The following is a 23,318-nucleotide window of genomic DNA, read 5'->3' on the forward strand; positions in this document are numbered from 1 at the left end:
ATGTCTAAATCTGTCAGCCCGCCGAAGCTGTGTACAAGCTGACCACACTTGCTTTTACTGCATGCTTTTATAACCATCAAGTTTTTACGTCAGTGTCCAGTTGCAGAGCAGCTCTGATTATGAGAAGGTTCTGATTCTCTATTTATAACTCCTGCTCTCTGAGATTAAGTTACTGTACATACATGGCATTTATCACAAAGCATGGAGCACGGAGAACGTTTCGATTCAGAAGATAAGGACCAGTGTTTCAGGTGATTAAAAAATGCTGCTCGAAATGCTTCACGCCTGTGCACACGGGCGCCACCCGTCCTGCTCGTAACAGAAAATGAAAGCTGATTGTGCTCCACAAGGTGATGGCCTGGGGCTCTAACCGGAAGCGGGGAGAGCGCAGCAGAGGAAGTGGTGACTCCAGCCAGAGGGGGTGAGTGAGGGGAGCGGAGAGGGGTGAGGTGGACACGCCTGGCTAGCTGTGGCAGCCGTGGTGTCGCTCACACTGTGGCCCTCTCGCCACCCATGTCAACACTGATGACTTCAGCGCGCGCCCTTGCGAGCTCACCTTGCTAGGAGAGACGCAGGAAATGGGATTAGAGCCGTGACAGTGTCGAGAGGGATAAGTGTGTCATACCTACACTGGAGGGGCAGGGGGTTCATCTATGAATGTGTGTGTGTTACCCTAAACACACATTCATGCAGCTGCTAATACCTCAGGGTTATCTCTTTCATCTGTGTTTATGAAGCAGATATCCAGTCCACACAGGGCTGACCAGAGACACACAAACAAGCCACTAAGAGGTCTTATAGAGCGGAGATGTGTAAAACCACTTCCTGTTTCGTCCAAGCTCGGCTCAGGTGGCGCGTGATTGGTCAAAAGCTGAGCGACGGTTTGACAGGTCTCAGGAAACATTTGTGAAAGCTAATTTTGCATTTGTCTGGGACTGAAACCCTGAAACCCTACCTGCTGCTGGCCTGAGGTGTTCTTCAACCACAAAGATGAAAGAATATCTGATATATTTACCAAACTGTTTTAAATGTAATCTCAGCCCCGCATTAAGACACCTTTGATCAAGTCACTGTTCTTGGCCTGTGCAGAGGCTGAATTCATTTCTAATCTTAAAGGTGAATTCCAGTAATTTTCAGTTTTCCTCTAAGGTCTGATATGAGTGTATCTAATGCAGCTTTGTTCTCAGCAACTCAGATTGAGAGATTTTCCAATTCTCTCAAACTGAGTTGCTGAGACATGTCACTTAAATGAACATAGGTTTTGATTTATATTCAGAAATTCCTTTGTTGTAGTTTAAGAGGAACATTACATCTGGGTGGTAGACTTTTTAAATGTAAAAAATTAACAGCATTGACTTTTTAAACCCTTATAAGTTCACCTAAAATTTAATTTCAGTGAAGTTAAATTCGGGTTTCTCTCCTAAAAACCTTCATAAATGACATTAATTTTATTTGGATTCACATCAACGACTCTAAATGACATACAAATGCCTTAAAATGATTTCATATAGACAAAGGCTTTTGTACTTCTATAAAGCAAAGTCGTTTTTGAAGAGTGGCATGAATCACACGGAAAATGAAAATAAAATCGGTCTGATGATTCAGACTGTAGGCTGCTTCATGGTGAGGAAAACCCGTAAAGGTGAGTGGGCGATTCGTTTTTGCGTTTAGCTAAATTACTATAAATCTCAATTTTAAACGAATAGGCTTTCTGCAGAGAAATGAGCTGCGGATATTTCTTTAAGTCGTTAAAAAAACAAAACAAAAAAAATCAAAATTCAAATGAATCCTGTACAATATTAATTACAAAAGACTGACGGGAGATTTTACGAAACAAATATTCGGTTTTATCACTAAAACTTGAATGGATGTAAAGTGAAGAACGCACATCTAATGGTGATTTGTTAAAATGTAAAGTTTAAAGTTAATTTATTGTCTTAATTAATGTTCATTTGTGTTAAATATCAGATTAAAAGCGCTGTTTGCCATTAACACAGTCAAAAACGTTTACTAAAGCCTATATGCCATATAATTAACATTAATAATTAATGTGTTCATATTATTTTTAATAGAAAAGCACAGAATATCCCCCAAAAGATTTAAATCAGGTGTAAAGTTATTTTTTGATCATGTTTTTTCCTGTGGAGTTATTTTAAACCATTCATCCCGTGTCCATATTTTAAAGACATCATTATAAAATAGAGCTTTTACAGTCTCTCTTTTTTATTTTTTTTCTCAAAGGGCAGTGCTGGTGTAATTTTGTGTGCAGTCTCTAATGAGGGGATGGTTCCTTCATATCTGGAGCCTATCAGGTCCACCCCCTGCATCAGACACACCTCCAAAATGTGACCACTGACAAAATGTAGGCTATATATCATAGGTTAGAAAATCGAGCATGTGTTTGAGTCAATGCAGCGACTCCACACGTCAAAAAAGACAAGACAATCACCCGCTCGGACCATTAAAAAAAAGTTCATAGATAAACTGTGTCATAAGAGCGTCTGAGGGATGTTTTTATTTCTCTGAGCGACGGAGACACTGAATGCATAGCATGTCAGAGCGCTTTGAGTCATAGGTGAGGGGAAGAGTCCACTCTGTGCTGTTTTGTGAGTTTTATTTTTTAATTGTACATGATTTTACTCAACTGGTCGCCTGAGCGCAAACTTATGACATTTGACACAGCCCGGGAGAGGGGCTGCAAATGGGCGGCATAGGTGGCAACCTCTACCTCAGCATGTTGAATGGGACTGAAACGCAAACTTTCGGAAAGGGCGCCGACATCAGCAGTCACCTCCACCGCGGCGGCAAGGATCTAGCAGAGTTTAAAATGGGGATTCAGGACACGAGGTTCTACTACTCGGACACTGTTCAGAGCGGACAGGACGCCCTGGGTCTGTCGTACCACTCCGACCAGGCGGTGGGAGGGTACGCAGCGCAGCCGAGCAGGTTTTACGCACAGACCATCAGCAGCTGCCCGTACGGCGGCGTGCGGTCTCCGCCAAGGAGCGCAGCAGGGCAGGGTTTCATCCCAGCGTCAGGAGACGGGTTTCATACGGGCGGTAAAGACGTCTACTCTCCTTCTGCGGAGAATTACCCCGCAAGCTTTCAGCACGGCTACCAGCGGCCACCCCTCTACCCTTTACCTGGGCTACAGGTGTGCGGGAAGACTCAGGCTCTGCTCAATAACTACCCGCTATGGGCCAAGTTCCACAAGTTCCAAACCGAGATGATAATCACCAAACAGGGGAGGTAAGTCTAGCAGACAACTTGAAAAACTCTCTTTCATTTACGCACTCTTAAAAGAAAAAGCAGAATTGAGAAAAGGGGTTGAAGGAAATTGCAAATTTGGCACCGCTGCCCTTTTAGTACTTTCTAATTTACTCATTCACTCTTAGCTTTACGATGAGAGGCACCACCTCACCACAGCAACCCCCCACAATTAACTTAAAAGACTTCTTTCTGAGAATTAAATAACTTATGTGGTGATCACAATCTGGAGGTAATACTTGGCTCGTCCTTTCCTACACTACAGAACTTTGCAGGTGTCACCACCACCTCACTGGTCAGGTGACAGGGGTTCATGGGAGCTTTGGAGTTGTAGTTAATAGAAAATGACAAATAACACTGGGTTGAGCATAATATATATTGAGCTGAATCTTTTAAAAGTTGTTCTGCGCGAAAGTAATCGTAATCAGAGTCCCTTTAAATGTTAGAATCGATAAGAAATCATTAGAAATGTACTGAATTTACACAAATAATTTAAACGTGTCTAAGCAGAATTATAATATTCAATTGTATGTATTTAACTGCGATTTTTAACGTTTTTAACCGATTCAAAAAGTGATTAAAGGGCCAAGAAAGTGGAGCCGATGCAGCTGCAGGCTGCTTGACCTCCAGAGTCACAGAGATGTCTTCATTTTATCACAGCAGGCATTCAGCAGCAAAAATGACCTTCTCTCCACTGAAAAACAGGCACATTATTTTTACCTTCAATCTCACTGGAGGCACCACTTTGCCAAAATGCACATTACATTTCTTTATCTGAGCACATTCTGTGTGTTGTCCATTAAAATCTAGAAATATGCATTCCGTTTGGGGGATTTTAATATTTCATGGGCTTCACAAAATCAAGTAGGAGTGAATGAAACTGTTCTGCACGCTTGCTCAGACACAGAGGATGCCACCTACAGAGGCACTTAAGTATAATTAAAACTCAACACGATACTGTGCTGCTTTAAAAAAAGGATAATACCGAAACTGCGATTAAAAACCAAAAAAACAAAAACGTGAATGCGTTTCAGGAGCATGCAGCTCTCTCAACGGAGCACAGAGCTCCTGACCTGCAGAGGAAGAGACGGCGCTGCCGGGCCCCTCCGATAGGTCACCGAGCATTAAGACGCAGTCATGTCGATGAGCATTAATTCACTAATATGCGACACTTGTGTTTGACAGAAGGTTTCAGGCCATAGGTTTCTCATGGCTCGGATCCGTGCACAGGGAACAATTGCGCTGTCACATAATAGGACATTGATATTTCCAACTCGGCTAGACCTGCTGAAGACACACATATCCATTAAAAAGACTTGTGTAAAAAAATTTTAAATAATTATATTCTCATCTTGTGAGTGTTACTGTTGCTTTTATGTATTTTTTATTTATTTATTTTAAAACCAGGAAGAATAACAGTGTAGTAGCTTTACATACAGAAGATTTTCAGTTTCTAAGTAGCAAGTTACATTCTTGCAGCAGGCCCCTTTGACCTCCTGCATGGTTTCTTTATACTTTCTGGTTGACTTACTGAAGGGACTATTTTAAGTGCAGCTCAGTTTCTATTTATTTTTTATTTTTTTTTGAAAGTCAGAAGTTCTTTAGATGATTTAGACATGTGTGTGCTAAATATTAACAAAATGTCTGTATTCTCCAGTTTCTGTTTAAAATTTAACGTCCGTCCATGTGGATTTTTTGGGAATTTTCTTACTGTGCTTCATATTTTTACCCAAGCATGTGTGCTTCCCGTCATTTGACATAAACCATTCCTGGCAGTTTTCGTCTCTCTATCACCACGTAATTAATTATTGTTTTAAATTCGGCGGCCCTCAGAGCAGGGGAACACTTGCTAGACTTTTCTAAACAAGCACATGCCACAAAAAATATAAAAGGCTTGGTGAAATGTGTGCGGAGGTGTTATCCTTCCACAAGTGACAAAAAGCATATTTTCATGTTGTGCAGAAACCACAGACCTCATATTATGAAAATTTCAAATCTTGGTGATGAAATTGCTCTCTCCCTTTTATCTTATATCCCTCACGGGTAGAGCTGCAAGAACAGCGAGCGGTGAAGGAGGCCGAAAGACTTTTTGAAACAAAACAAAAAATCCTGCAAGACTTTTGGAGAAGTTGAGCAGAGGAACGCTAAAAAAAGAATATCAGTATCAGAAGCGGTGTCCTTCTTAAATATTCATCCTGGGTTCAGGCTTCCACAATAATTTTGCTATGATTTTAGAGAGGAGTCCGAGGGCCTGCAATGTTAATCAAAAAACTGGCATCTATAAGAGAAAGGGTGAAAGAAACTCTAGAGAAATGTAGAGAGAAGGGTCAAACACCGCCGAGGCTTTAGATGGCCACGCTGAGGAGGTGAGGCAGCTTTGAAGTGCAGGAAGTAAAAGACTAGATTCTCTTTTTTTTTTTCTCGCTTTCTTCAGCCTCCACTAGACGCTGGGTGTACAGCCTGACAGATCTCTCAGAAGTTTGCTCGTGTACCACACCTGGGCTTTGAAATCTAGACACATTTTCATGGTGTGTAGCAAAAGGGGAGGGTGAATTCATCTACACTTCTCATGAGATAAATTCAGACCACCTCACTTGTTGTTGCCATTTGAGGCTCTCCTCTGCCTGTGTTTGACGCCTGCTTTAAGGCAAAGTTCATAAAGGCTGCACACAGCGATGTAACCACGGTTTTGTTTTTATTTGCAGTCAGAGAGCTCAATCAAATTAATGAATGTAAAGATAAAGATCGGGGGGTTGGGTGACAAATAGTGGGGTTTTCTGATATGGTTTGAAAAAAATCAAGTGACTAAAGCTGAAAAGAGAAAGTGATTATTTTCTCCACGTTCATTTGTGTGGCCAATGTGCTACAGTATCCTTACACCTGGGGTGTCGTTTCAGATATGAGTCAAGATAGCGAACCTTTCCCTTCAATGGTTTCCAAGAAGCACGTAAACCTACAGGGACTTTTTTTGGGAAATTGCAGAATTTAATGTTGCTAACGTGTAAAGTCATTTGAACTTTGAACTTTTGAACTGGCCTGTAACTCAATCAACAGCTGAAACATTTCAGGAGCTTAAAAGACAACGAATAATTCACAAACAGAGTGACCAAAGTTCTGGTGTGTTCTAGGAAGGAGAAAGGACTGAGTTCTTACCACAAAAACACCTTTTAGGGAAATAATGCAGAGCTAAACGTCAGACTCAGAGGAATCATGCTCATCTGCTCTCTCTGCTCCACTGACTCTCAACATGCAACAGTCTGATGTCTGGTAGTTTTGCAGAGAGGAAATATTCCTTTGATTTATTTGACTCCCAATGAGCATCTGCAGAGCAAGTTTAAAGCAGATTAAAGATGTCAGAACTACGCACTAATCAAAAAGGCGGTCGTTCACATCAAACATTTGGTGGCACTTTTGTTTGCTAGCACACAGTCGAAAATGAAGCGTAGAATTTTTTTTCAATGAACTACAGCTGGTTAGTTCAATTTTTTATCAACTCACTGAAAAAACTGATTTCTTTTTAAAGTAGATTTGTCATATTTTGAAAAAAATTACTGAGGGGATTAGAGTAGGTAAAGCTCCAGACGTCTTAATGCATTAAAAATGCCAATCGCATAAAACAACAGATTTTAGACATTTTATCCCTCCTTCTTGCGGATGCCTCTTCAGGGGGAATGTTTGGAAGTCATGTGTGTTCATTCTTTTCTCTCGCTCTCTCTGCCTGCCTGAAAGCAGAAGTGGGACTATTTCAAGGTTTTGACGGTATGACCTGTCACTTCCTGTTCAGCTGTTTATGTGTGCATATGCAGCTTTTCGCAGAAACATCTAGTGCCAATATTTTCAGATAGCTAAACGAGCACTTCCTCTTACCGTGCAAATAAACTCCTTTAATAAGTTGAGTGGTGAAGTCCACCGCATGTTGAACCACAGAACTATTCCTGCTGGCCTCAACGCTGTTGTTGTTTCTCGCTGGAAATAAAAAGGTGTAGCAACGGACTGTGACTGCTTACCTGTAAGTTTGTTTTTCCACTCATTGCTGTCAGATCACACAGAAACAAAGATTTGACGCAACTAATAAGCATGGCCTAAAGCCTATTTATTATTTATCTGCAGCACAGTTGTTGTCCAGAACTATTAAAACGCATCAGTGAGCCACGTAATTACCCAATTACTTTTACTCAATCCAACATATACCATCTTGCTGCTGGAAACTCTTACTAGAGCACGTAATTTGTATTATTCCACCACAGAAAATAGTCCCCCAACAAATTCATATAGAGCAGTATTTGTTAAAAACTCCAGCTGTTATTAATATTTAACATATTTACTGTAGGACATCGGGCCTTTGAGACGTCGCTGTCACAGGCAGGAAGTCGGATGCGTTGAGGAACCATCTTGTTATCGGTTCTGGTCTTTCTAATTGGATGTGTTGGCAAAAACAAAACAACAGCCTTACCCTTTCTCAGGTATGAAGTATAAAATCAACCGTATCAGGTGACACACTGCCCTCCAAAGTGGAAATTTCAGCACCTCTAGTGACTGGATTCTGTGCAGTAAGTCAAACAAGAGTGTCTGCGTGTTAAAGAGTGCTTGTGTCCGGCAGCAGCTGTAGACTGGCATGTTTTCGTCACAGATGATCAAGCGTATGCACAGTGACAAAAACTGGACCTGAACTCCTGTCTGGATGAATCAGCGAGTGCGTTCATGTAGAAAAGTCCTCTCCCTGGTGAATACCCAGTTCCTCTCAAGCTTCTGCAACTCATCCCCAGGACAAACCCTCCACCCCTCCTATCCTCCCTTCACTCCACCCTCTGCTCTTTCCTTTTTCCCCCCTTCTCCAACCTCTGTCACCCCCACCACGGTTTCCCCTTCCGCGTCCTCTGTCTACCAACCCCCTCCTATTTCTCACTGCAACATCCACACAGAGTTTATTTTGATTTTTTCTTTAAATGTCACTGTCTCTGTATTACTGGCTGCGTCACCACACTCATATGTCTCTATGTTTTTTTTTTTTGTCTGAAACAGACTACGGTTATGAGTCTTCATGTGCAAACACACCTGGATCATGCTGAGGGAGCACCAGACATTTGTTGTTACTGTTGAGTTTCTGTGAAACAGAATGCTACGCTGGCAGGCGGGTTAGGGAATTTATCTTGTAGTGGTTTGATTCCCCACAGTGTCCAGAACGGGTTCAGGCATCTGTGCCTCAACCTACTCTGAAGACATTTTCAAAAATGTAAGACAGACAGAGTTGTTATTGCGGTGGTACTGACTGTCACGTTAAAATTAAATCTTGTATGTGAAACACTGTAGTAAGAAGCAGTTTAGCTACTGTACCTCTCGTTACCACAACGCCACCACCTCACTGAAAATATCTGCACGCGAACATGTGTTCCTCATCTTCTCTCGGTGAACTCTGTACATGAAGTCTACGATCCACCCCCACATGCAAATACCCCTGTGTTGTGTTTTCTTTGGTTTCCCCCCTCGCCGAGTTCTGATTTCCTATAAAAGGCCTCACTATAAGTGAATTGGCAATATCAGTGGAGCAAAAATGATAACTATTTATTTGCCATCTACTCTCGCAGTGTAGGTTGTTCCATTCATATGCTGAACAGCCAAGTTTCTGTTTTCACTCGTATTAAACACTGCAGTGGAAGAAGAGCCCTTTCACCTGTTCTTTGCGAGCCACTAAAGAGCCGCTGCCATGATAGTGTTTCACTGAGAACTATGATTGATTGTTAAACTGGACTCGCAGTGTAGCCAGAAAGACCCAACTGGGACCGTTCAGTGTGCGGTTTTGTCTTACCAGTGAAGGGTAAGAAGAGTGTGCGACGGTCGCAAGGATAAAGAGCACAACAGCATGCACTGGACCATATCAATGCTTCTTCACATATACTCTCTGAAAGGTTAGATTACAGGACTTTTTGACACAAGACGTAAAAGATCAATATTTTTTAAGCATTCTTTTAAATAAAATATTTAAATTAAAAAGCACCGTGGGTTTTAAAAACTGGACAGTTAAGATAATATTTTTGCATTGTTTTCAGTTAAGATAAGTAATATATGAGTGTTACAGTATAGGGCCTGCATAAATCAGAAAGTTAACTTTGAATAAAAAAAGGGTAGGTTTAACAAAGCAACTACTTAAAAACTAGAAACATGCAGCACAAATTGACAAACTGGAAAATTAGTAGCAGGAGCAAAGTTGTCCATATGAAGGCCTGCTCTTCTGATATTCGAAAGATAAGGTATTACATTGTAATATTTATTTATACTTTCACAAATTTCTGAGGAAAATACTCAAAACCTGCCTTTCAGTATGCCTTTTCTTTTCCTACATAAATTTACTTGGTCGTTAGCATCTCAAAGTGTTAGCCTCAGTGGCTTCTAGTTGCCAACAGTTTACCAGCAGCGGTGTTCTCATGACTTACGGCTGATGTTACCACTTGAACGGCAAGCATTTTGGGTACACGACTTCCCATGTTGTAACCACAAGCTCACGAGGTTGCGATAAACTTCAACGGGCTGGCTGATGAGCAGAGTCGAAACAGATGGGGAGGAGGGGGGGGGTTGGGAGATCAGGTGAGCACGTTCGAGTGGCTGATCTGAAGAGACTGAGAGAAGATTATAAGAACACAGAAACCCGATTGCATGAATTAATTATAGAAAGACCGTATATGATTAGTGTTGTGTGAGGAGCCTCCAAAGGTGAGGATTCTTATTTTACTTTAATCTATAAAGGCTGAGCTGTTTAAGCTAGAGCAGATCACCACCAGTCGTGCCAGAGTGCTCAGCCACAAGTCTGCACCAGTGCAGGCAGAAAGGTAACCAAAGAATCTGGTTTACCTGATAAGTGGTTGCTGCTGAAGCAGATTGTAGCAGCAGTTTTGCTCAAGAACGAGCAAGAAATACATAAAATATCTTTCATCTTTCATCTTTCTTGTAGTATCTGCACAGATTTTCTCTAAATTAACATTTTATGGTCAGTTAATAAGAATCAGAAGGAATGCAAACGTTACCTTGAGGCGACAGTAAAGTTGGCTGCCGATATGCACATGTTGTTCACAAAAATGCCTTTGGTGACCCTTAGGGGGCGCTGTAGCTGGGTATTGTTTGTAAATTGTGTATCAGAGTTGGCACATGGTTGTTGTTTTGTTGTGCAATTTTTGAGGACTATTTTCAGTGGTAGATTAGTACTCACTGGGTGGATTTTGGACGGTGGTCTGAGTTAAAATCAACTACGAACGTGCATTCAGTGACATGTAGTGAAGGAACATGTCACTCAGTCCAACAATGTGCGTCCATTTACATTATGCAATTTGATGATGATCTGATCAAATAATAAACCTACGTCAATGCTATGAACCTAAAAAGACGTTGACCATCTTTAATGCTTTTTGAATTTATTGTGTTCTGGAAATATATATTTAACAGGCTCTTTTTGCTTTGCATGTGAACAGATTCAGGCAACACACTCATAATTATCCTCAACAGCAATGTCAAGCCCTGTGGCTGTCATTGTAGCCTGCTAACAGCAGCCTCAAACTCATTGTCTCTTTACACACCTGACTTCTTTTAACACCGCTAAATGACCCAACCGCTTCAGGAAGGACACGCTGAATTTAAATTAGGTGAATTTCCATCCGGACGAAGTAACAGGCTTTGTAGTTTTGTATAAAGAACGCAGCCGACATGTAGCATTATCTTCACTTCACACAATAGATTTTATCAATTCATTCCACCCACACCACAAGTGTTTTATAGAAGCAGAAAAAAGGGTGTTTCCGGACAATGACTAATCTAAGCACTGCACTTTATGTAAACACTGATCACTTCAGTACATCTACGCTCTTGCAGATAATTTGTAATGAAGATCTTAATTCCGTACAGGCTGCTGTTCCGTTAGTCAAATTAATTTCAATAATATAGAGTTGGGCTGCAAAGCCACCTCAGGCAGCACATGTCGTTTAAAAATACTCTCCACGTTGGAAGTCAAAGGGATGGAGGGCAGCGGGAGTTACCCATCACTCATTACAAATGCTCCATAGCCTCGGGGGCTAAAACAGCTGGGCCAAATGTCAAACATGCTGCCCTGATTTATTTACACCGGCCACATTCTGGCAACTTCATAAGGTCCCAGAGTACACCGTAGGTTTGTAAACAAGCATAGACTGAGAAAGAGAATAACGTGAACAAATTCTTCTGACAAGGTGGCCTCTGTATGTTCAACATGTTTGGAAGTACATTAGTTAAGTTTCTTGACATTAGCTTAGCTTAGCATAAAGACTGGAAGTAGAGGGAAGCAGCTAGCCCGGTTCTCTCTGAGCTTCTCCTACAGGATTGGGTTTATAAAACTAAAAATATCTTTTTTTTAATTTGTGAGATTTAGCAGTATATTTTCTTTAGCCTAGCTAGCATAATGGCTCTTGGGACTGCAATGTGAGTCTGCTGGCCTGTCAGTACTTCAGTTGGTCCACCACTTGGATTCAGTCTGACATTTCTCAATAACTACTTGGTCCCCAGTAGATACATCCTCCAGACTTTAGAAATTGCCAACTATTAGCTTTTAGTGATACATTTCATTAATTCATTGTACCCAGAGGATGAACCCTACAGACTTTAGGAATTCCATGACTTTCCCTTTCATACCATCAACAACAACATTTCAGCGGCTATAAACGTTTATTGAAATATCTCAATACATATTTAATGGACTGGCTTAAAATTTTGTAGAAACATTGATTGTACTCGGAGGATGAACACTGCAGACTTTGGGAATCCCCTGAGTTTCCCTTAAGCGCCACCACCAACTCAACTGTGGTTAGCTTTTAGCAAAATATCTCGATACATATTTAATGGATTTCCCTCAAATTTGGTGAAAGCGTTCATTGTACTCTAAGAGTGAAACCAAAAAGGTTTGATGATTCTGTAAGACTCCCTCCCATAACACGGCAAGACCAATGGTTTAATTTGAATATGATTAATGATATTGCTCATATGCTCACTAGCACCAACACGCTACAGACAAATGCCACTCCTCATTATAGAAAGCTCTGCTACCGGGCGTCTGGCTTTGAGTATATCAGTATGTCAGTATAATCTTCTAATCTGAATCAGTGGAACCACTGCAAGGTGACACATCTAAGAGCCATCGTATGACATTCATTGGGTGAAAAACTGTGGAAATAAGGTGATAAATATGTGACGGATTTCCTCAGAGGACGATTGCAACATTCATGTTGATGTTTAGCGTTGCTTTGTGCTCTATAATGTAATGTGTGAACTGAACGGCTCAGCAGGGTTTGCAGTCCTGAAGCAGTAAGTGCTTCTCCATAAACAAAGCACGCACCCTGGATGTTTAGTGCATACATGAATGTATGTCTGTAAAGTGTGTTTGTAGATTTGTGAATTCGGTGTCTTATATTCCTGCGTGTCTTTCTCCGGGTTTAACCCAGCTTCGCCCTCCTTCTCCTCCTTCCTTGGACCGCGGAGCCACGGGACACCCTGACCTCCCGGTTACCTCGTCTCACTGAAGCCCTCAGTGATCAAAATAAGTTCAGCATGTAAAGCCCCAGCAATCAAGCATCTTCGGAGGCATCTTTTATTAACAGCAGCATTAAATATTCACCTACAGAGTCAGCCGTCCCCTCCACCTCTCATCCATTACTCCTACTCTGATTCTTCAGCTGCTGAAGAAACAGAAAGAATCTTGTAGTCTTGACATTCAGCCCGATATCACCTCCCTGCCTTACTTACAGTACATACGTACAGTCATGCTCAAAGAGCTAATTTAAAGCTGCGAGTCTGCCATTAGTATTGTATGATTTTCATAAGCCACTCCAGGAACATATAGAAAAATACATCGGATTGAAGACATATCTGGCTGTTTTACATGAGAGACATATACAAATGAACTGTGCAATCGGCACGAAATTAAATGTCATTGCTGCACTGTAAAACATTTTGCAGGAATTTTGTAGAATCAACTCATCTCTTCTTATCATAAATTTCAACAAACAAGTTTTTATTTTAGGCCACTTGAGTGGTTCTTGCTTGAAACGTTTTGACTTAAACCACAGTGACTTCAATCAACTCATTAAGTTCTCAAAGAGCACACTTCCCAGCATGCATTTCTGTCGAAGTCTTTGAATTCCTGTTCATTTTGTAGTGCAAAGAAAAAACTATTCATAATCAAAGCTTTGCGTTTGTCTTCATGTTAAATTAAGACTTACTGTCTCAGTGCAAACGATGAAGGCTGGTTCAGTTCGTCTTACAATTTCATTTGATTGTCTCACATTTTTAAAGCAGCACGGGGACTTCCAGTTTTGAAGTGAACAAGCTTAAAGATTTAGTATTTTTAGTTTTTTTCCATTTTGATTTGCATGTTCCCTTGGATAGAAAAGTCCCTGTATTCATTTATATTGCTTTATGCTAATAAAATATTGCAAAATTTCAGTAGGTGACGTACTCCTTTTATATCCTCAAAAGTGCAAAAATACCTTGAGGATTTGTTGTTTTCTCTGCTGGCATTTGTCAGATTTAAAATGGTAAAATAAAGTTATCTATGTATGTTTCATCTTGTGTTTATCCAGGAGGATGTTCCCCTTTCTGAGCTTCAACATCAGTGTTCTGGATCCGTCTGCCCACTATAACGTCTACGTGGACGTGGTTCTGGCTGATCAGCACCACTGGAGGTACCAGGGCGGCAAGTGGGTCCAGTGTGGGAAGGCCGAGGGTAACATGCCAGGTACATTTCAAACCATAACACTTGATACAGTGCAATTCTGCTGCTGCCGCACGGGTTTTAGAGAATGACCAGATAGATTAGGGAGTATACAACAATTAGCCACAACATTAAAACCACTGACAGGAGAGTAAATAGCACTGACAATACAATGTTCTGCTGGGAAACCTTTGGACCTGGCATTCGTGTGGATGTTACTGACATGTACCACCCACCTAGACCAGACCAGGCACCCCCACCTGATAGCAATGACACTCCTTGATGGCAGCAGCCATCCACACACAGGCACACACACACACACACACACACACACACAAACGGTTTAGGAGCAACTAAAAAAAAACATGAAGAACAGCACAAGGTGTTGACCTGGCCTCCAAATTCCCTAGATCCCAAACTGATCAAGTATCTGTGGGATGATCCACAGAAGCCCCTCCCCTCAACACATAGGACCCAAAGGCCCCACACTAACTACATTCTGTTGCCAGACACCACAGGACACCCTCAGAAGACCCATGTCCATTCTCTGATGAGTCTGAACTGTTTTGAAGGCACAAGGGAGACCTACACAATATTAGGAAGGTGGTCATAATGTTATGCCTGATCTGTGTTTATTGTAGCAAAACTCTAAAGTACAGCTTTGAGATATGTGTAAATTAACTGAATAGTTTCAGTTTATGCTGCTTTATGCCTCAGTGACACTACAAATATTCTACATTTGAATCATTTTATGTTTTTTAAAGCTTTAGTAACTAGTTTTAAAGTGTGGTTCATTTGATAATTAAAGATAAACACAAATTTTAAAATTATATTGAGCTTATTTCTGTACAATTTCTGTTCATCATACACCAGTAGCCATGAGGATTTAAAGCAAACTGAAATCTCACAATCATCTTGGGGGTTTAATTGACTCATACTGAGACAAGTTGATCATACCCTGGTCAATCTGAGAGGAGGAGACAGACCTTCAGCTCAGTGCTTGCAGCATGGAAGAACTTGAGGAAGTGGTTTATTCAGCAAATATTGGTGCAAACCTACATGCAGACAGTAGGGTAACTGAGACATGCATCCTGATGCAACAGTAGAGTGAGAAGATTTTGTGGACATTTAGGCATCGTTGTGCTTTTACTCTGGCTCAGGTCAGCAGCTTGTTCGCATGTCCAAAGTGACGCTAACCCAACAGTGAAATGTTTTTGGAAGACGCAACTCTTTTTAATTATAGTTGGAGTTTAATTATAGAGCATGTTCAAGAGAAACCTCTCTTTAGCACATTTACTTTAGTAGATGTTATTTCCAGCTGTAGTACCTTTATCAATCACTCACACTAAACATATTAGCAGCAATACATTTGAGAACGTCTTGACGGAAAGTTTCAGTGAAACACAAAAACCGGAAAGAGGAGTATTTTAAACGCATGCGAGTGTCAGATAAGATGTATGGCACATGAGCAGTGGATGGCTTTAGTGAACCTTTGCGTGAATGCTGATTATCTTGTAAATATTGCTGTCGTGTTTATGTTGGCCAAGAAGTAACAGGAAATTGCACTAGTTGATTTTTTTTTTTTTAAACTGTAATATGTTCCTTCATCCCTGTATCTCCGTCAAATATTGATACCTGCCTCATAAAAAGTTCAGTCGAGCTACAGTTTTGTTGATGGTTGATATCCACACTGCATGGACAGTGGGATTTTCATCAGTAAGCAGCACAGTAGTGGAATCACATATGTTTAGGAAAATCGTGTCTACAATTTAATTTAGGTGTGAGCCATGTCTCCAGCTAAATGATGATTTTAAAACCTACCTGTGTCACAGTTTCTGGTGAAGTTGGACCCAAATGCAAGACTAAGGGGAGGCAGGAGGTGGCAACAGAAGGAATTTCATGAAAACTTACGAATCAGTGACAAAAGGTGCTGCAGTTGAGAGGCAGGGTAATCCAAGAATGCAAAAAACAGGAAAGGACCAAAGCGAGAACTTGGGGAGCTACGAGGAACAAGCAGGGTTAGCAGAGCAGAACAGAAGTAGCATCACAGACAACTTGACAAAGTTGGACAAAGGGAAAGGCGGGGTTATATATATGCACTCACACACAAGGGCTGGAAACAGGTGGGATCAATGAGGGGAGGAGCATGTAGACAAAAGACACAAGGGAAGACAGGTGGAGCAGAGGCGGGAACAGAGACAGGAAGTAAAACTTGAATCCAGCAAGAAAAGTGACTACAAAATAAAGCCAGGGAAGAACTTCAAAAAACCAAACAGGGTCACAGAAAACATCCAAAATTCAGAACCATGACAACTTGTTTATCTGAAAGCTGCATGTTTCTTGTCACACTTAGTTGGCATTTTCAAGCTGTTGAATTAGGCTTTCCATGCTATACAGGTGTGTGAAGAACCCGTATCCGTTTTTTTGATTTCTACTCCCATGTCTCGCACTCCATTTCCTCCCCTCCACCTTTCGTTCATTGTCTCTTCATGTTCACACCTCAGGAAAAAAAAAAAAAAACATAAGAGAACAATAACAAGTCTGCCTACATTACATTTTGTGTGCGATTGATGATAGGCAAACCACAATTATATAAATGAGAGAAACTGTAAGGTGTTTTAACACATCTGCCAGGTGTTGTGGAAAGGTGACTACAGTTGTGGAAATTGTGGTGAAACAACTTCACTCAATTAGATTTAATAGTTCACTTATGTGGTATGCACATATAAGGTTAGCAGGTCATTGTGGTAACGCTGTGAAAAATATTGGTGCTGTGATTATATCCTCCTGAAAGAGTACATTAAGGAGTGGAAACACTGTTTGTGTTGATGAAGTGCAGAGGAAACGTGGTGTGTGGTGGTGTGTAGCTTTTCACCTTCCCACTTATTAAACTGAATCAATTGTGCAATTTTTTTCTTTTTTGCCAAATGACATCTACATCTCTTTATGTGGTGCTGACTCTTCCTGGTAAATGCATTGTACTGCAAGGTGCCATCACATTTATGAACTCCCTATTCAAGGTCTTAAACACACCGGTTTCATGTCTAACATTTATATTTACAAGTGGATTTTACAGTCACGCCCATTTAAGTGTCTGAAAGAGTAGATTATAACGGTTTTATAGGGTTTATTCTAGGTCAGTAGCTGTAAGGTGGACGATTCAGAGCGATAAATGTGGCTCACGGTTTACTTTGGTGCTTGCAGGGAACAGGATGTACATGCACCCCGACTCGCCCAACACAGGAGCTCATTGGATGAGACAAGAAGTGTCGTTCAGCAAGCTGAAGCTCACCAACAACAAGGGCAGCACCAACAATGTGGCACAGGTACTGACCATTTGAGTGTTATCTGTGTGTGCGTGCGCAGCGTCTAAAAACCACTCCTTTGAAATGCATGCAAATAAATTGGTGCTGGAAGCTGTGATTTCTCTATCAATGTTCCTGTAGCAAAATTAAATTATCACCTGATTTATTTATTTTTTTTTTGTCCTCCTAATTCTTGTCCTCACCTCCAGATGATAGTCCTCCAGTCGCTCCATAAGTACCAGCCTCGTCTTCACATCGTGGAGGTGAAGGAGGACGGCTCAGATGATCCCTTCCTCTCCTCCAAAGCGCAGACCTTCATCTTCCCGGAGACTCAGTTCATCGCCGTCACTGCTTATCAGAACGCGGACGTAAGTCTCATTAACCACAAGAAACATATAATTTTGTTGCAAATCATGGACAAGGCTTCATCAAACGAAAGTTACGGGTACTCTGGCTTCCTCCCACCATCCAAAGAAATGCTCGTTAGGTTAATTGGTGATTCTAAATTGGCCGTAGGTGTGAATGTGAGTGTGAATGGTTGTCTGTCTCTCTGTGTTAGCCCTGCATAGCGACCCGTCCAGGGTGTACCCCGCCTCTCGCCTGATGGCAGCTGGGATAGGCTCCAGCAGACCCCGCGACCCTTAACAGGAATAAGCGGTTACAGAAGATGAATGAATGAATGAATGATTTGGGTGCAACACTTAAAAATGGGGCCGTAATTAGCCTTGAAGCCAGACTATCAACCCTGCGCACAAATCTTTTGTGGCAGAATATTTAGAGTCTGGAGTCTTCAGTCAAATAGTTTAGATGGGGCTTTATGAGATGACTGAGAGAAGAGTAGCAGTGACGTAGTCATACGTGTCATCTGAGCGCCGTTGTGCTACATTTGTTCACAACAAACTGTCTCTGATTGGCTGTAGGACTATCCAGTTGCGTGCAGGCATTTTTTTCTGTATCGCTTGAAACACTCCAGACTCATATTCTGATGACAACTGAATCTGGCCACACCCGGCTAGGGCCGTAACAACACCTCTTAAATAAAACCTCTATTAGACCATTTCAATGACTCATGTCAGCGTCATGTTTAACCGTATACTATAGGTCTGATTTATACATGCATCAAAAATGCATGCACATTAATTTACATTCCTAGAACCTACTCTAAGTGTCAGCATTGGTAAGAGTCACCTTAGCTGACCTGAACGCCGTAGCTAACTCCGCTCCAGTATCGGCTGTCTACTCTATATCTTTAACAGCTGTTCAAATATATTGTGTAAGAACCACTCTGTGCCAAGTCAAGATACACTCACCCGGTTTCGTGTGCGTGTGCCCACACACTCTCTGGTTCTGAGGATGAACTCTTTCCAACGAGAGCAGAAATTGCCTCATTAATTATTAGTCAGTGACCTCCTCTCTGTCTGGTACGCGGTTGCTCACTCCCTCTCTTTTTCCTTTGCCTACGTTCTCTCATTGCCTTTCTTTTATTCTCTTCACAGATCACTCAGCTGAAAATAGACCATAATCCCTTCGCTAAAGGTTTCCGTGACAATTATGACACGTAAGTAATTTATAAAATAAGTGTATTTGAAAAGAGGAAAGCTTTGCAGACAATAAAGAACATATCTTTGTGTGAACTTTGCATTTGCTCACCAAAAATAGTGAGAACTGTTTCACCGCTGGTACTTAAATGTCTGTGAGTGCTCATGTCACCTTTTTAATATTGAAATAGATGCAATTACTGCGCTGCTGCTGAGCATGCTGCAATGAAAGGGTGTGAGGGGCTGTGAGATGTTTGATAGTTGTTTGAGGTTTGGGCAGGAAATAACACCTTCTTTTTTTCCTCTTCTTCTCACACTCTCTTCTCTTCCCCTCCTCCCTCCTCCTCCCTCCTGCCTAGGCTCTACGCTCCTCCCGACTCTGATCGCCTCACCCCCTCCCCTACAGAGAGCCAGCAGCTGCTGCCAGGGAGCTGCTACCCACAAAGCTACCTCTCTGAACAGTACATGAGCCCCCTGAACCAGGGCCGCTTCTACAGCCGTGATCCTATAGGCATGGGTCAGCAGCACAAAGACCCATCTTCCAGTGCTAGCTCCCACGGCCGCTGGTACTTGCCACCTCAGCAGGGTGTGGCCCCAAATCGCCTTGACTTCACTTCCTCCTATGATGGGGACTTCTCTGGTAATGGTTTCTACAAGCCCTTCCCACTGCAGACATCTGCTCACCATGCCCTCAGCTACTACCCAGACCACCCTTTTGCATCTACTAGTGTATCAGGAGCCACCCCAGCGGGCTGGAGCGCCAGCCGGCCCACTCCACAGTACCTCAGCCACCCCAGTAAACCTGGCCCCAGTCTGGGCTGGTTTAGGCCCATATCTTCCTCTTCCTCCTCCTCGTCATCTTCAACGTCACCTGGCAACCCCAGGCTGCATCCTCCCACGCTCCTCGAGTCACTGCAGCCGCCCCTGCTGCAGGACAAGCCCAAAGACACTGTGGGAGTGGTGGCCGAGGACCACTGGCTGGAACCGCCCTCGGTGAAATCAGCAGACTCGGCCGACTCGGGCCTGTTTGAGAGCGGCGTCGGAGACAGCAAGAAGAGGAGGGTATCCCCCTACACGTCCAGCACTGAAAACTCCCCGCCTCCGCGCAGTGGAGAGGTCTGTGAAAAAGACAGCGACGCAGACTACTATGGCTACTACGCCCACTGAAGACCTCACACATCGCCACAGTCGCAACAGTGTCTCCCAACACCTTCCCACTCCACCCTCATGGACAACAGCCTGTCCAGTCAGGTCGTAATGAAGGGCTGGAACAGTCTCTGTTTTTGCTGCAGACAAATACCAAAACCACATAACAGAACATGCAAACCTCTTTTCATGTCACCTCACCAGAGTCCGCACAGTGTGGCCAGTCGCTCTGTAAAGTCCCCTCTCAAACGTGTCAGATGATTACAGGAGGAACTTTCAAAGTTAAAGTTAGCAGTGGACAGAAGTGGATGTGACTGGGTCTCTGCCCTCGAGTCACATAAACACCAAACAGACATGCAGACCTGTGACTTAAGCCTTTGAAACATCTGGAGATTTGAAAAAAATAAAAAGATCTGCATATCTGCTTGCTGACAGACGCCTGCAGGGATTGTCTGTTCTTTCTGCATCACTCTGCAACACTCTCTCTGTCTCCTTTGCTCTGCCTTGTCTCTGTCTGTCTCTCTCCCCTCTCACCCTCAACCGTTTGCACTCGCAATATGCTCACATTCGTTTCCCCTGATGATCCAGAGCAGAAATTACATCTGCAACAAAGGCCGTCTTCACCGAAACCAGGCCCAGTTGGGTTAGTGCAGCTCCCACTAGTGGTGCAAAGGAGCATCACAGGTTCACAGTGTTGGTGTGAACTAATGTCAGGGGGTTAAGTCAGCTTAGCAAGCACATGTTCTGAAGTGAGGATAATCTGTTTCAACGACGCTGGGACAACCGTTTGTGTGTACATCGGTGTGTTAAGTGAATCGGCAGAAATAGCACTGGAGACAACACATCTCACATGTCTGAAGGAAGCAGCTCAGCTCTGCAAAACCTTTTCAAATTTTGTTAGTTGCAGCCTCTCAAATGTTATTTTTCTTTGTGAAACATGCTGGCAAGCTGAATATAACTTGATTTTAGAACGTCTATCAGTTCAGAAGAAGTGTAGCAGCAGATTTAAAGCATGAGGATGGTCGATATTCATTTGACAAAGTCCCTTATTGTGAATTTATAAAACTTGCTATTCCATGTCTTTAAGCATGATATGTCAAAGGAAATGTCCGTAGTGCGGTGGATGATGGATTAATGCTCTTTAATGCAGCCTGTTTCAGTTGAAAAAAAAAGTCGCCAGTACTTTCTCCAACATTTGGATAGGTTTTCCATTTTATTTTTTCTTTCTGTCAGTTTTCAAATTTAAAGACGTGGATTAGAGATTTAGCAGGGATGTGCTTCTTGGCTGCAAATGTAAACAAGGCTGGCTACTCACTCTGGTTTGATGCAGAGGGAGTATTTCAGCAAAGGCCCGGCCCTCCGCTACAATCATTGGATTTGGAAACGCTCCTATTACCATAAACAAACAAAGCCCACGATCAATAACAGCACTGATAGCAATGTAACTGGAAAAGTATTGGCAAAGAGAAGCGTGACTGCTTGGTATACATTAACAAAACAGTGGCACAGATCAGGACGATGTCATAAGTTTGCCTGTGTAAACCGGAAAACAAATTTGTGGGTGCATAAGACTGATGGGGTGCCCTGATTTATTATGCTTTAATGCTCTGGGTTATTCCCAGACGGATGCCGTACAGTAGGAGCAGAGCATTAGTCCTGCAGACGTGTTAAAAGTGGGTCACTGTGAATGCCCACGTATAGCTGTAGGTAAACAGACAGGCCACTGTCACCCTTGGACCACAATAAACAGGAAGCACAAAGTGACCAGACAGACACTCCGAATTTCCCCCCTAGTCCTCCGGCCTATCATGTGGTGACAGTGCCTGACAGAGGTCCGGCTCCCAGCCAGGTGACAGAAATGAAGAGTGAGGCTCCAGTCGGCACCGATCAGAGACCTGCTCCTCATTCCTCACCAGGTGTGCTAATGGCCCCAGACAACACTGGGGGCGACAGGCAGGCCAGTAAGGGTGAGATGAAATTACATATTTTGATTCAGTTCTGAACTCTTGAAATGTTTAAATGTAGCTGATGAAAGCAGAAGCAGCAGTTTATACAAGGCCAAAATGCACACGTGTACATATTTGTCATGAATACTTTTTAACCTTTAAGGAATGTGTAATTTGGTGAAAAAAAAATAATTAAAGCATGAAAAGCACTGACTGCTAACTTCTTATATAGTGTTGCTAAAAGCTAACCAGGCTCTCTGAAATTCATGTTACCTTATTTATTAAACTTTTAAATGATATATATGCCAGAGAAAAAGGTGACGATTCTGCTTTCATGAAGCTATACGACGGGCAAGTCATGTTTTAAGTGCAATTAATAGAAGTTAAATTAGTTTAATGGCGGCACTGCAGAAACGACATGAGCCCTGGCCTGTGGACAATGTCGGTTATTTATTTTGTGTACTGTGGTTTGTGTGACACACTGGAGTGGCATTGCACCTACTTGAGTGCAAGGGCTCACACGAATGGCTGCAGGAAAAGAAGATTTAAAAAAAATAAATAAAAATCAGATATCTCTGGAACGACCTCTGCTGGATATCTCAGCTATTACAATAGATTTCACTCCATGAACCCTGATGCTAAACCTCATTTACCTCCATTTCCCGCAAGTCTGTGTTTCCCTTGAACACACGCTTTCCCTTGGTGAGAGAATAAGACTGCACATCTCCAGAGATTTCACCGTGTGATATGGGAACAGGGGAGTAAAGGAGATCAGGCAGCTCGAGCCACAAGCATGTTGTGTGTGATCCTTGTGCACCGTTTATGTCCAAATGACCTTTTCATAAAGAGCTTATTAATTGCAATGCAGACACACAAAAAAAAGAACGAAGATTCCTGAAGGGGGAAATCAGAAGCTGTTATTTATTAAAGGTGGCATAACTGTGCATTGAACTTTTGTTTTTTTTATTCATGAAATTAAAGCTTACACGTGATAAATCTCGACTGGTCTGATGTGCTGTTTTTATTTAAACGGAGGCTGAACTACCGGAGCCTTCTGAAAGGCTTCAGGTCTGTTTTCCACACCAGTTCTACACGAGAAACATTTAGAAAAATAACACCGTTATGAGTTGTGATGAGAGCATGTACTGCATAAATACAGTATGCACATGTTTCCAACCAGCTGGATGCTCATTTTTCTATTAATTACATAAAAATACAGTAAAATATAATGTCTCCTCTTAAAGTTAATTGTGTGCCTATACTTAACTTTCTTATATTTAATAGATCCAAAAAAAATCAAATAAAAAACATAAAATAAATAGTTTTATGTCGATGCTACGCTACCAAACTTCTAATGTCAGCAGTGATCAAAGTATTTAGACAAATACTGTCG

At 42.1% G+C, this 23,318-nt stretch overlaps 1 protein-coding gene across 1 annotated transcript; it reads left to right on the top strand.

Moving 5' to 3' along the window:
• Window positions 1-2,432: 2,432 nt before the first annotated feature.
• On the top strand, window positions 2,433-22,911 carry tbx21 (T-box transcription factor 21). The gene is made up of 6 exons (XM_084567162.1): window positions 2,433-3,249; window positions 13,860-14,014; window positions 17,195-17,316; window positions 17,505-17,663; window positions 18,792-18,853; window positions 19,193-22,911. Exons 1-6 carry the CDS (start codon window positions 2,702-2,704, stop codon window positions 19,998-20,000), a joined length of 1,854 nt encoding a protein of 617 aa, XP_084423288.1. The 5' UTR covers window positions 2,433-2,701; the 3' UTR covers window positions 20,001-22,911.
• Window positions 22,912-23,318: the final 407 nt, after the last annotated feature.

The sequence above is a fragment of the Chelon labrosus genome, assembly GCF_963514085.1.
Source record: "Chelon labrosus genome assembly, chromosome: 19".
In the NCBI taxonomy this organism is placed as follows: domain Eukaryota; kingdom Metazoa; phylum Chordata; class Actinopteri; order Mugiliformes; family Mugilidae; genus Chelon; species Chelon labrosus.

What these genes read in the sequence shown, in the direction of transcription:
- tbx21 (XM_084567162.1), top strand. Translation starts at nt 2,702, where the DNA reads ATGGGCGGCATAGGTGGCAACCTCTACCTCAGCATGTTGAATGGGACT. An exon ending in GCACCAACAATGTGGCACAG is followed by an intron (nt 17,317 to 17,504) that starts GTACTGACCATT and finishes CCTCACCTCCAG; the next exon opens with ATGATAGTCCTCCAGTCGCT. An exon ending in CTGCTTATCAGAACGCGGAC is followed by an intron (nt 17,664 to 18,791) that starts GTAAGTCTCATT and finishes TTCTCTTCACAG; the next exon opens with ATCACTCAGCTGAAAATAGA.